Genomic DNA, 12,500 nt, shown 5'->3' with positions numbered 1-12,500 from the left:
GAGAAGGGAGGGATGGGGAGGAGAGAGAGGGGGAGGAGAGAGAGGGGGAGGAGAGAGAGGGGGAGGGGGAGGAGAGAGAGGGGGAGGAGAGAGAGGGGGAGGGAGAGGAGAGAAGGGAGGGATGGGGAGGAGAGAGAGGGGGAGGAGAGAGAGGGGGAGGAGAGAAGGGAGGGAGGGGGAGGAGAGAAGGGAGGGACGGGGAGGAGAGAGAGAGAGAAGGATAATGTCATTTCAACCCATGTATATAAAGACTTACACATTTGTTTTAGCAGTCAATGTTTTAAATGGTGTTTGTGTGCACATGTGCCTGGGCGTAAGAAAATGTAGGCACTCACTACTGTAAGTCGCTCTGGCTAAGAGTGTCTGCTAAATGACTCAAAATGTAAAGTGTGTGGACGTGTTTAACTATACTTGGACCAGAAGTCCCCACAACAATAGTAAACAAACAAAAATTTGACCAACTGGGGACATTTTGTTGGTCCCCACAAGGACAAATGCTATTTCTAGGGGGTTCAGGGTTAAGGATAGAATAGGCTCTATGCACGCATCACTTCCGCATTGGCGTCAGGATGGTTGGGCATTTCCGGTTACCGGAAAAAAAAAACATTAAGACAGCGACAGTAGACCGTTATGATGGCAGAGATGAAGTTTACAAGGTGTTTGCTGGAGTTGCCTAAAGTATCTGTTAATGATATACGGAGGGTCGTCCGGACATCCCAGTACGACACCACGTAGCAAACTGGATAAAGGCTTCAAATTTTACGTTTCTTCTTTTCTTTGCAACTTTGAAGGTAATATGCTAACGCTAGCTAGCCTGAGCGAGAAGCCTTGCTTTGGTGTTTTAAGTTATGACTCCGTCCTGCTTTAGGATAATCATGCTTTAAATAAAGTTGAATCATGTGTATATACACACCTCTCACTTCATGTGTTTGTACTTTTATGAAAGTATCAGGTAAAAACAGGGCTCCAAATGAGATCTCTGTGAGAGCCCACTGCTACCGCTCCATGAAGAACCTAAAGCCACCACACCAGCTGTTGAACTTGTTCAAGGTTCCGTTCAACACATGTTTTACTCCTTTAATGTTACCACAGATTTGATTGCCGTCGCTAAGAGAACACTTCAGAACTTTAGTGGTTTTCACGATAGCTGAACAGTGGTAGCCTAATACAGACCAGGGTAGCTGAGTGGGAATTGCCATGCTTTGTTGTTGGGTCTGTTGTAAACAAATTGGAGTTTGGTTTTAAAAATGTAAACAATAAATGAGATCACTACTTTTTCCTGACTTGATGACTGCAATGACAGTAACATATTCCACTCAGCTATTCTTCAAACTGCTGATGTTCTACTCAAAACTGTCCTGTCATCTTTACTTCTTTCTTTATGAACATATATGGCCCAACTTCCTTGCTTTTGTACTTGATGTTTCTACTTTTCAAGAGGAATTAGGAGCAAAAACCTTCACTCTACTGTTGTTATTAGTACTAGGCTACAATGTTGCACCACTCACCTACTGCTCTGCCAATACTGTCTGAAGGAAGGTAAATGGCACAAGACAACAGGTAAGTGGTGGGAGACAGTATAGCCAAGTGGTGGGAGACAGTATAGCCAAGTGGTGGGGAGACAGTATAGCCAAGTGGTGGGAGACAGTATAGCCAAGTGGTGGGAGACAGTATAGCCAAGTGGTGGGAGACAGTATAGCCAAGTGGTGGGAGACAGTATAGCCAAGTGGTGGGAGACAGTATAGCCAAGTGGTGGGAGACAGTATAGCCAAGTGGTGGGAGACAGTATAGCCAAGTGGTGGGGAGACAGTATAGCCAAGTGGTGGGAGACAGTATAGCCAAGTGGTGGGAGACAGTATAGCCAAGTGGTGGGGAGACAGTATAGCCAAGTGGTGGGAGACAGTATAGCCAAGTGGTGGGAGACAGTATAGCCAAGTGGTGGGAGACAGTATAGCCAAGTGGTGGGAGACAGTATAGCCAAGTGGTGGGGAGACAGTATAGCCAAGTGGTGGGGAGACAGTATAGCCAAGTGGTGGGAGACAGTATAGCCAAGTGGTGGGGAGACAGTATAGCCAAGTGGTGGGAGACAGTATAGCCAAGTGGTGGGAGACAGTATAGCCAAGTGGTGGGAGACAGTATAGCCAAGTGGTGGGAGACAGTATAGCCAAGTGGTGGGGAGACAGTATAGCCAAGTGGTGGGAGACAGTATAGCCAAGTGGTGGGGAGACAGTATAGCCAAGTGGTGGGAGACAGTATAGCCAAGTGGTGGGGAGACAGTATAGCCAAGTGGTGGGAGACAGTATAGCCAAGTGGTGGGAGACAGTATAGCCAAGTGGTGGGAGACAGTATAGCCAAGTGGTGGGAGACAGTATAGCCAAGTGGTGGGAGACAGTATAGCCAAGTGGTGGGAGACAGTATAGCCAAGTGGTGGGAGACAGTATAGCCAAGTGGTGGGAGACAGTATAGCCAAGTGGTGGGAGACAGTATAGCCAAGTGGTGGGGAGACAGTATAGCCAAGTGGTGGGAGACAGTATAGCCAAGTGGTGGGAGACAGTATAGCCAAGTGGTGGGAGACAGTATAGCCAAGTGGTGGGAGACAGTATAGCCAAGTGGTGGGAGACAGTATAGCCAAGTGGTGGGGGACAGTATAGCCAAGTGGTGGGAGACAGTATAGCCAAGTGGTGGGAGACAGTATAGCCAAGTGGTGGGGAGACAGTATAGCCAAGTGGTGGGGAGACAGTATAGCCAAGTGGTGGGAGACAGTATAGCCAAGTGGTGGGAGACAGTATAGCCAAGTGGTGGGAGACAGTATAGCCAAGTGGTGGGAGACAGTATAGCCAAGTGGTGGGAGACAGTATAGCCAAGTGGTGGGGAGACAGTATAGCCAAGTGGTGGGAGACAGTATAGCCAAGTGGTGGGAGACAGTATAGCCAAGTGGTGGGAGACAGTATAGCCAAGTGGTGGGAGACAGTATAGCCAAGTGGTGGGAGACAGTATAGCCAAGTGGTGGGAGACAGTATAGCCAAGTGGTGGGAGACAGTATAGCCAAGTGGTGGGAGACAGTATAGCCAAGTGGTGGGGAGACAGTATAGCCAAGTGGTGGGGAGACAGTATAGCCAAGTGGTGGGAGACAGTATAGCCAAGTGGTGGGGAGACAGTATAGCCAAGTGGTGGGAGACAGTATAGCCAAGTGGTGGGAGACAGTATAGCCAAGTGGTGGGGAGACAGTATAGCCAAGTGGTGGGGAGACAGTATAGCCAAGTGGTGGGAGACAGTATAGCCAAGTGGTGGGAGACAGTATAGCCAAGTGGTGGGAGACAGTATAGCCAAGTGGTGGGGAGACAGTATAGCCAAGTGGTGGGGAGACAGTATAGCCAAGTGGTGGGTAGACAGTATAGCCAAGTGGTGGGAGACAGTATAGCCAAGTGGTGGGAGACAGTATAGCCAAGTGGTGGGGAGACAGTATAGCCAAGTGGTGGGGAGACAGTATAGCCAAGTGGTGGGGAGACAGTATAGCCAAGTGGTGGGAGACAGTATAGCCAAGTGGTGGGGAGACAGTATAGCCAAGTGGTGGGAGACAGTATAGCCAAGTGGTGGGAGACAGTATAGCCAAGTGGTGGGAGACAGTATAGCCAAGTGGTGGGAGACAGTATAGCCAAGTGGTGGGAGACAGTATAGCCAAGTGGTGGGGAGACAGTATAGCCAAGTGGTGGGTAGACAGTATAGCCAAGTGGTGGGTAGACAGTATAGCCAAGTGGTGGGAGACAGTATAGCCAAGTGGTGGGAGACAGTATAGCCAAGTGGTGGGGAGACAGTATAGCCAAGTGGTGGGAGACAGTATAGCCAAGTGGTGGGGAGACAGTATAGCCAAGTGGTGGGAGACAGTATAGCCAAGTGGTGGGGAGACAGTATAGCCAAGTGGTGGGAGACAGTATAGCCAAGTGGTGGGAGACAGTATAGCCAAGTGGTGGGAGACAGTATAGCCAAGTGGTGGGAGACAGTATAGCCAAGTGGTGGGAGACAGTATAGCCAAGTGGTGGGAGACAGTATAGCCAAGTGGTGGGAGACAGTATAGCCAAGTGGTGGGGAGACAGTATAGCCAAGTGGTGGGGAGACAGTATAGCCAAGTGGTGGGAGACAGTATAGCCAAGTGGTGGGAGACAGTATAGCCAAGTGGTGGGAGACAGTATAGCCAAGTGGTGGGAGACAGTATAGCCAAGTGGTGGGGAGACAGTATAGCCAAGTGGTGGGAGACAGTATAGCCAAGTGGTGGGAGACAGTATAGCCAAGTGGTGGGAGACAGTATAGCCAAGTGGTGGGAGACAGTATAGCCAAGTGGTGGGAGACAGTATAGCCAAGTGGTGGGAGACAGTATAGCCAAGTGGTGGGGGACAGTATAGCCAAGTGGTGGGAGACAGTATAGCCAAGTGGTGGGAGACAGTATAGCCAAGTGGTGGGAGACAGTATAGCCAAGTGGTGGGAGACAGTATAGCCAAGTGGTGGGGAGACAGTATAGCCAGGTGGTGGGAGACAGTATAGCCAAGTGGTGGGGAGACAGTATAGCCAAGTGGTGGGAGACAGTATAGCCAAGTGGTGGGAGACAGTATAGCCAAGTGGTGGGAGACAGTATAGCCAAGTGGTGGGAGACAGTATAGCCAAGTGGTGGGAGACAGTATAGCCAAGTGGTGGGGAGACAGTATAGCCAAGTGGTGGGAGACAGTATAGCCAAGTGGTGGGAGACAGTATAGCCAAGTGGTGGGAGACAGTATAGCCAAGTGGTGGGAGGCAGTATAGCCAAGTGGTGGGAGACAGTATAGCCAAGTGGTGGGGAGACAGTATAGCCAAGTGGTGGGAGACAGTATAGCCAAGTGGTGGGAGACAGTATAGCCAAGTGGTGGGAGACAGTATAGCCAAGTGGTGGGGAGACAGTATAGCCAAGTGGTGGGAGACAGTATAGCCAAGTGGTGGGAGACAGTATAGCCAAGTGGTGGGGAGACAGTATAGCCAAGTGGTGGGAGACAGTATAGCCAAGTGGTGGGGAGACAGTATAGCCAAGTGGTGGGGAGACAGTATAGCCAAGTGGTGGGGAGACAGTATAGCCAAGTGGTGGGAGACAGTATAGCCAAGTGGTGGGAGACAGTATAGCCAAGTGGTGGGAGACAGTATAGCCAAGTGGTGGGAGACAGTATAGCCAAGTGGTGGGAGACAGTATAGCCAAGTGGTGGGAGACAGTATAGCCAAGTGGTGGGAGACAGTATAGCCAAGTGGTGGGGAGACAGTATAGCCAAGTGGTGGGTAGACAGTATAGCCAAGTGGTGGGTAGACAGTATAGCCAAGTGGTGGGAGACAGTATAGCCAAGTGGTGGGAGACAGTATAGCCAAGTGGTGGGGAGACAGTATAGCCAAGTGGTGGGAGACAGTATAGCCAAGTGGTGGGGAGACAGTATAGCCAAGTGGTGGGAGACAGTATAGCCAAGTGGTGGGGAGACAGTATAGCCAAGTGGTGGGAGACAGTATAGCCAAGTGGTGGGAGACAGTATAGCCAAGTGGTGGGAGACAGTATAGCCAAGTGGTGGGAGACAGTATAGCCAAGTGGTGGGAGACAGTATAGCCAAGTGGTGGGAGACAGTATAGCCAAGTGGTGGGGAGACAGTATAGCCAAGTGGTGGGGAGACAGTATAGCCAAGTGGTGGGAGACAGTATAGCCAAGTGGTGGGAGACAGTATAGCCAAGTGGTGGGAGACAGTATAGCCAAGTGGTGGGAGACAGTATAGCCAAGTGGTGGGAGACAGTATAGCCAAGTGGTGGGAGACAGTATAGCCAAGTGGTGGGGAGACAGTATAGCCAAGTGGTGGGAGACAGTATAGCCAAGTGGTGGGAGACAGTATAGCCAAGTGGTGGGAGACAGTATAGCCAAGTGGTGGGAGACAGTATAGCCAAGTGGTGGGGAGACAGTATAGCCAAGTGGTGGGTAGACAGTATAGCCAAGTGGTGGGAGACAGTATAGCCAAGTGGTGGGAGACAGTATAGCCAAGTGGTGGGGAGACAGTATAGCCAAGTGGTGGGAGACAGTATAGCCAAGTGGTGGGGAGACAGTATAGCCAAGTGGTGGGAGACAGTATAGCCAAGTGGTGGGAGACAGTATAGCCAAGTGGTGGGAGACAGTATAGCCAAGTGGTGGGGAGACAGTATAGCCAAGTGGTGGGAGACAGTATAGCCAAGTGGTGGGGAGACAGTATAGCCAGGTGGTGGGAGACAGTATAGCCAAGTGGTGGGGAGACAGTATAGCCAAGTGGTGGGAGACAGTATAGCCAAGTGGTGGGGAGACAGTATAGCCAAGTGGTGGGAGACAGTATAGCCAAGTGGTGGGAGACAGTATAGCCAAGTGGTGGGAGACAGTATAGCCAAGTGGTGGGAGACAGTATAGCCAAGTGGTGGGGAGACAGTATAGCCAAGTGGTGGGGGACAGTATAGCCAAGTGGTGGGGAGACAGTATAGCCATGTGGTGGGAGACAGTATAGCCAAGTGGTGGGAGACAGTATAGCCAAGTGGTGGGAGACAGTATAGCCAAGTGGTGGGAGACAGTAGGAAAGTGATGCAGAAAGCACAAAAGTGACACGAGACAGTAGATAAGTTGCTTCCACCAGTAAAAAGTAGAAATAACTAGTTCTGCTCCTACTCCTGCTGCTGTAGACCCTCGTCTTTCAAAACCCCATTAAATGATGCTTCTGTCTATTTCAGATGACTGTTGCGTGATTCACAGCCAGTTGTGCTGCTTGTTAAAAGCTACTGTTCCTGTGTGTGGCTGGGGTGTGGGACATGCAATCATTTGGTTGCATTACTATATCAGACCGCCCATTACTCTGAATGTGGCGTGTCTCGTCGTCCCTCCTGTACCTTTCGTGCACTGAAAACAGAGCAGAAGTGGCATAAACCACGAACAATGGTTTGCGTCATTTCAATAACCAGACAAGTTGTGTGTCACATGCATACTAGCGTCTCTCCTAATACCATCTCATAACTAAAATAGGGAGTGAAGCCAGGACCTGTGGATGCCGTACCACTCCGGCCGTGAGCACTGGAACGGCTCCCTTCTTCAGACGTCTGCGCCCAGCTGGAGTCGGAGGCTCCATCACGTCTTCACTTGGAAAGTGTCGGCTGCAGACTCGTGTGTTTTTGTTGTTGTAAGAAAGTTGACTCGTCGAATGTTAATCACCCACCGTTTATGTAATTCACTGTCTTTGGGAAAAGTTAAAAAAAATAAACTAACAGAAGAATTGCGTCTGGCAGACACTGTCCATTGCGGCACACAGCAGTGATGGCTGGAAGAGCCGTCATCTCGTTTTTGAAAGGACACTTTCGTACGTTTACACGTCATCGTGTTATAAGTCAAGACGAAGTATTACAAGTAAAAACATAAACATTAAGATAAACAACAACAACGGAAATTAACCGTTTCTGATGTTTTTGTCGACAAGCATTCAATGCTAGCATACGGTAGCACAGCATTCTACAATAACCGGAAGTTTACATCCCATCCTGAGATTGAACCGGAAATACGTCATGCTCGTCTGTGCATATCGCCTATTAGTGTTAGGGTTAGAATTAGGGGTTAGGAGTTAGGGTAAGGTTTTCGGGTTAAGGTTAGGGTTAGGTTTAGGGTTAGGGAAAATAGGATTTTGAATGGGACTGAATTGTGTGTCCCCACAAGGTTAGCTGTACAAGACTGTGTGTGTGTGTGTGTGTGTGTGTGTGTGTGTGTGTGTGTGTGTGTGTGTGTGTGTGTGTGACTCACTCCGGCAGCAGCCTGTCCTCCAGCGGATCAGCCCCAGGACCGTGGTGAGAACGATCAACAGGACCACAACCAACAGGACCAACCACACCATCCTGAACACACACAACCACTCACCTGGAGAGAGAGAGGGGGGAGGGAGAAAACACAGCCTCCGTGTTCAACGTAAAACACCAAATAATACATGCAGAGCAGAATTAGAACGATACCCGCTAATTATCAAGATCTAGAAAAGAGCCGTTAAATTCTATAACCACCTAAAAGGAAGCGATTCCCAAACCTTCCATAACAAAGCCATCACCTACAGAGAGATGAACCTGGAGAAGAGTCCCCTAAGCAAGCTGGTCCTGGGGCTCTGTTCACAAACACAAACAGACCCCACAGAGCCCCAGGACAGCAACACAATTAGACCCAACCAAATTATGAGAAAACAAAAATATCATTACTTGACACATTGGAAAGAATTAACAAAAAAACAGAGCAAACTAGAATGCCATTTCGCCCTAAACAGAGAGTACACAGTGGCAGAATACCTGACCACTGTGACTGACCCAAACTTGAGGAAAGCTTTGACTATGTACAGACTCAGTGAGCATAGCCTTGCTATTGAGAAAGGTCGCCGTAGGCAGACCTGGCTCTCAAGAGAAGACAGGCTATGTGCACACTGCCCACAAAATGAGGTGGAAACTGAGCTGCACTTCCTAACCTCCTGCCAAATGTATGACCATATTAGAGACACATATTTCCCTCAGATTACACAGACCCACAAAGAATTCGAAAATCCAATTTTGATAAACTCCCATATCTATTGGGTGAAATACCACAGTTTGCAAACACAGCAGCAAGATTTGTAACCTGTTGCCACAATTCGCACATCGTTACAACACTGTATATAGACATAAGATGACATTTGAAATGTCTTTTGGAACTTCTGAGTGTAATGTTTACTGTTCACTTTTTATTGTTTATTTCACTTGGTTTGGCAATGTAAACATGTTTCCCATGCCAATAAAGCCCATTTAATTGAATTGAATTGAGAGAGTAGCAGTAGATATGAGAGAGAGAGTAGCAGTAAATATGAGAGAGAGAGTAGCAGTAAATATGAGAGAGAGAGTAGCAGTAGATATGAGAGAGTAGCAGTATATACGAGAGAGAGGGAGAGAGAGTAGCAGTAAATATGAGAGAGAGAGTAGCAGTAGATATGAGAGAGAGAGTAGCAGTAAATATGAGAGAGAGTAGCAGTAAATATGAGAGAGAGTAGCAGTAAATATGAGAGTGAGAGTAGCAGTAAATATGAGAGAGAGAGTAGCAGTAAATATGAGAGAGAGAGTAGCAGTAGATATGAGAGAGAGAGTAGCAGTAAATATGAGAGAGAGAGTAGCAGTAGATATGAGAGAGAGAGTAGCAGTAAATATGAGAGAGAGTAGCAGTAAATATGAGAGAGAGTAGCAGTAAATATGAGAGTGAGAGTAGCAGTAAATATGAGAGAGAGAGTAGCAGTAAATATGAGAGCGAGAGTAGCAGTAGATATGAGAGAGTAGCAGTATATATGAGAGAGAGAGTAGCAGTAGATATGAGAGAGAGAGTAGCAGTAAATATGAGAGAGAGAGAGAGTAGCAGTAAATATGAGAGTGAGAGTAGCAGTAGATATGAGAGAGTAGCAGTATATATGAGAGAGAGAGAGAGAGAGTAGCAGTAAATATGAGAGAGAGAGTAGCAGTAGATATGAGAGAGAGAGTAGCAGTAAATATGAGAGAGAGAGAGAGTAGCAGTAAATATGAGAGAGAGAGTAGCAGTAGATATGAGAGAGAGAGTAGCAGTAAATATGAGAGCGAGAGTAGCAGTAGATATGAGAGAGAGAGTAGCAGTAAATATGAGAGAGAGTAGCAGTAAATATGAGAGAGAGTAGCAGTAAATATGAGAGTGAGAGTAGCAGTAAATATGAGAGAGAGAGTAGCAGTAAATATGAGAGAGAGAGAGAGTAGCAGTAAATATGAGAGAGAGAGTAGCAGTAAATATGAGAGAGAGAGTAGCAGTAAATATGAGAGAGAGTAGCAGTAAATATGAGAGAGAGTAGCAGTAAATATGAGAGTGAGAGTAGCAGTAAATATGAGAGAGAGAGTAGCAGTAAATATGAGAGAGAGTAGCAGTAAATATGAGAGAGAGTAGCAGTAAATATGAGAGTGAGAGTAGCAGTAAATATGAGAGAGAGAGTAGCAGTAAATATGAGAGAGAGAGTAGCAGTAGATATGAGAGAGTAGCAGTATATATGAGAGAGAGAGTAGCAGTAGATATGAGAGAGAGAGTAGCAGTAAATATGAGAGAGAGAGTAGCAGTAGATATGAGAGAGAGAGAGAGTAGCAGTAAATATGAGAGTGAGAGTAGCAGTAGATATGAGAGAGTAGCAGTATATACGAGAGAGAGAGAGAGAGTAGCAGTAAATATGAGAGAGAGAGTAGCAGTAGATATGAGAGAGAGAGTAGCAGTAAATATGAGAGAGAGAGAGAGTAGCAGTAAATATGAGAGAGAGAGTAGCAGTAGATATGAGAGAGTAGCAGTAAATATGAGAGTGAGAGTAGCAGTAGATATGAGAGAGTAGCAGTATATATGAGAGAGAGAGAGAGAGAGTAGCAGTAAATATGAGAGAGAGAGTAGCAGTAGATATGAGAGAGAGAGTAGCAGTAAATATGAGAGAGAGAGAGAGTAGCAGTAAATATGAGAGTGAGAGTAGCAGTAAATATGAGAGAGAGAGTAGCAGTAGATATGAGAGAGAGAGTAGCAGTAAATATGAGAGTGAGAGTAGCAGTAAATATGAGAGAGAGAGTAGCAGTAGATATGAGAGAGAGAGTAGCAGTAAATATGAGAGAGAGAGTAGCAGTAGATATGAGAGAGAGAGTAGCAGTAGATATGAGAGAGAGAGTAGCAGTAAATATGAGAGAGAGAGTAGCAGTAGATATGAGAGAGAGAGTAGCAGTAAATATGAGAGAGAGAGAGAGTAGCAGTAAATATGAGAGTGAGAGTAGCAGTAGATATGAGAGAGTAGCAGTATATATGAGAGAGAGAGAGAGAGAGTAGCAGTAAATATGAGAGAGAGAGTAGCAGTAGATATGAGAGAGAGAGTAGCAGTAGATATGAGAGAGTAGCAGTAAATATGAGAGAGAGAGTAGCAGTAGATATGAGAGAGAGAGTAGCAGTAAATATGAGAGAGAGAGTAGCAGTAGATATGAGAGAGAGAGTAGCAGTAAATATGAGAGAGAGAGGAGCAGTAGATATGAGAGAGAGAGTAGCAGTAGATATGAGAGAGAGTAGCAGTAAATATGAGAGAGAGAGTAGCAGTAAATATGAGAGAGAGAGAGAGTAGCAGTAAATATGAGAGTGAGAGTAGCAGTAGATATGAGAGAGTAGCAGTATATATGAGAGAGAGAGAGAGAGAGTAGCAGTAAATATGAGAGAGAGAGTAGCAGTAGATATGAGAGAGAGAGTAGCAGTAAATATGAGAGAGAGAGTAGCAGTAGATATGAGAGAGAGAGTAGCAGTAGATATGAGAGAGAGTAGCAGTAAATATGAGAGAGAGAGTAGCAGTAAATATGAGAGAGAGAGGAGCAGTAGATATGAGAGAGAGAGTAGCAGTAGATATGAGAGAGAGTAGCAGTAAATATGAGAGAGAGAGTAGCAGTAAATATGAGAGAGAGAGTAGCAGTAGATATGAGAGAGAGAGTAGCAGTAGATATGAGAGAGAGTAGCAGTAAATATGAGAGAGAGAGTAGCAGTAAATATGAGAGAGAGAGTAGCAGTAGATATGAGAGAGAGAGTAGCAGTAAATATGAGAGAGAGAGTAGCAGTAGATATGAGAGAGAGAGTAGCAGTAGATATGAGAGAGAGAGTAGCAGTAAATATGAGAGAGAGAGTAGCAGTAGATATGAGAGAGAGAGTAGCAGTAGATATGAGAGAGAGAGTAGCAGTAAATATGAGAGAGAGAGTAGCAGTAGATATGAGAGAGAGAGTAGCAGTAGATATGAGAGAGAGAGTAGCAGTAAATATGAGAGAGAGTAGCAGTAAATATGAGAGAGAGTAGCAGTAAATATGAGAGTGAGAGTAGCAGTAAATATGAGAGAGAGAGTAGCAGTAAATATGAGAGAGAGTAGCAGTAAATATGAGAGAGAGAGTAGCAGTAAATATGAGAGAGAGTAGCAGTAAATATGAGAGAGTAGCAGTAGATATGAGAGAGAGAGAGAGAGAGAGAGAGAGAGAGGGAGGGAGGGAAGGAGAGAGAGAGAGAGAGAGAGAGAGAGAGAGAGAGAGAGAGAGAGAGAGAGAGAGAGAGACAGAGAGACAGAGAGAGAGAGAGAGAAGTGAATAGAGGACAGTATTCAGCATTATAGCATTACTATAACACCCATCACACACCAGACGAAGGAATCAAGGAGATGAGGAATGGGATTAGGAAGCCATGTTATACGTTAGTCATTTAGCAGACGCTCTTATCCAGAGCAACTTACAGTAGTGAGTGCATACACTACCGTTCAAAAGTTTGGGGTCACTTAGAAATGTCCTTGTTTTCGAAAGAAAAGCAATTTTTTTTTGTCCATTAAAATAACATCAAATTGATGGGGCCTCCCACTCCTCTTTCTATTCTGGTTAGAGCCAGTTTGCGCTGTTCTGTGAAGGGAGTAGTACACAGCGTTGTACGAGATCTTCAGTTTCTTGG

The 12,500-nt window shown here is 46.3% G+C and overlaps 1 protein-coding gene across 6 annotated transcripts in view; it reads right to left on the bottom strand.

Moving 5' to 3' along the window:
- LOC311118659 (uncharacterized protein) overlaps nt 1–7,903 on the bottom strand; it is a 14,983-nt gene extending 7,080 nt beyond the window's left edge. For 2 of the 6 annotated variants that reach the window (XM_084193450.1, XM_084193447.1), the window contains exon 1: nt 7,796–7,903. In XM_084193450.1, the coding sequence (XP_084049576.1) occupies nt 7,796–7,886 (91 nt within the window). In that variant the 5' untranslated portion in view covers nt 7,887–7,903. Of the gene's footprint in view, nt 1–7,046; nt 7,523–7,795 lie in introns of those variants that run through there. The other 4 variants (XM_084193448.1, XM_084193451.1, XM_084193446.1 and 1 more) reach the window with 4 other exon arrangements.
- Between the last annotated feature and the right edge of the window lie 4,597 nt (nt 7,904–12,500).

Source organism: Coregonus lavaretus, assembly GCF_964263955.1.
Source record: "Coregonus lavaretus genome assembly, contig: HAP1_SCAFFOLD_3821, whole genome shotgun sequence".
Lineage (NCBI taxonomy): Eukaryota > Metazoa > Chordata > Actinopteri > Salmoniformes > Salmonidae > Coregonus > Coregonus lavaretus.
This window is presented reverse-complemented; position numbering and strand designations above follow the sequence as displayed.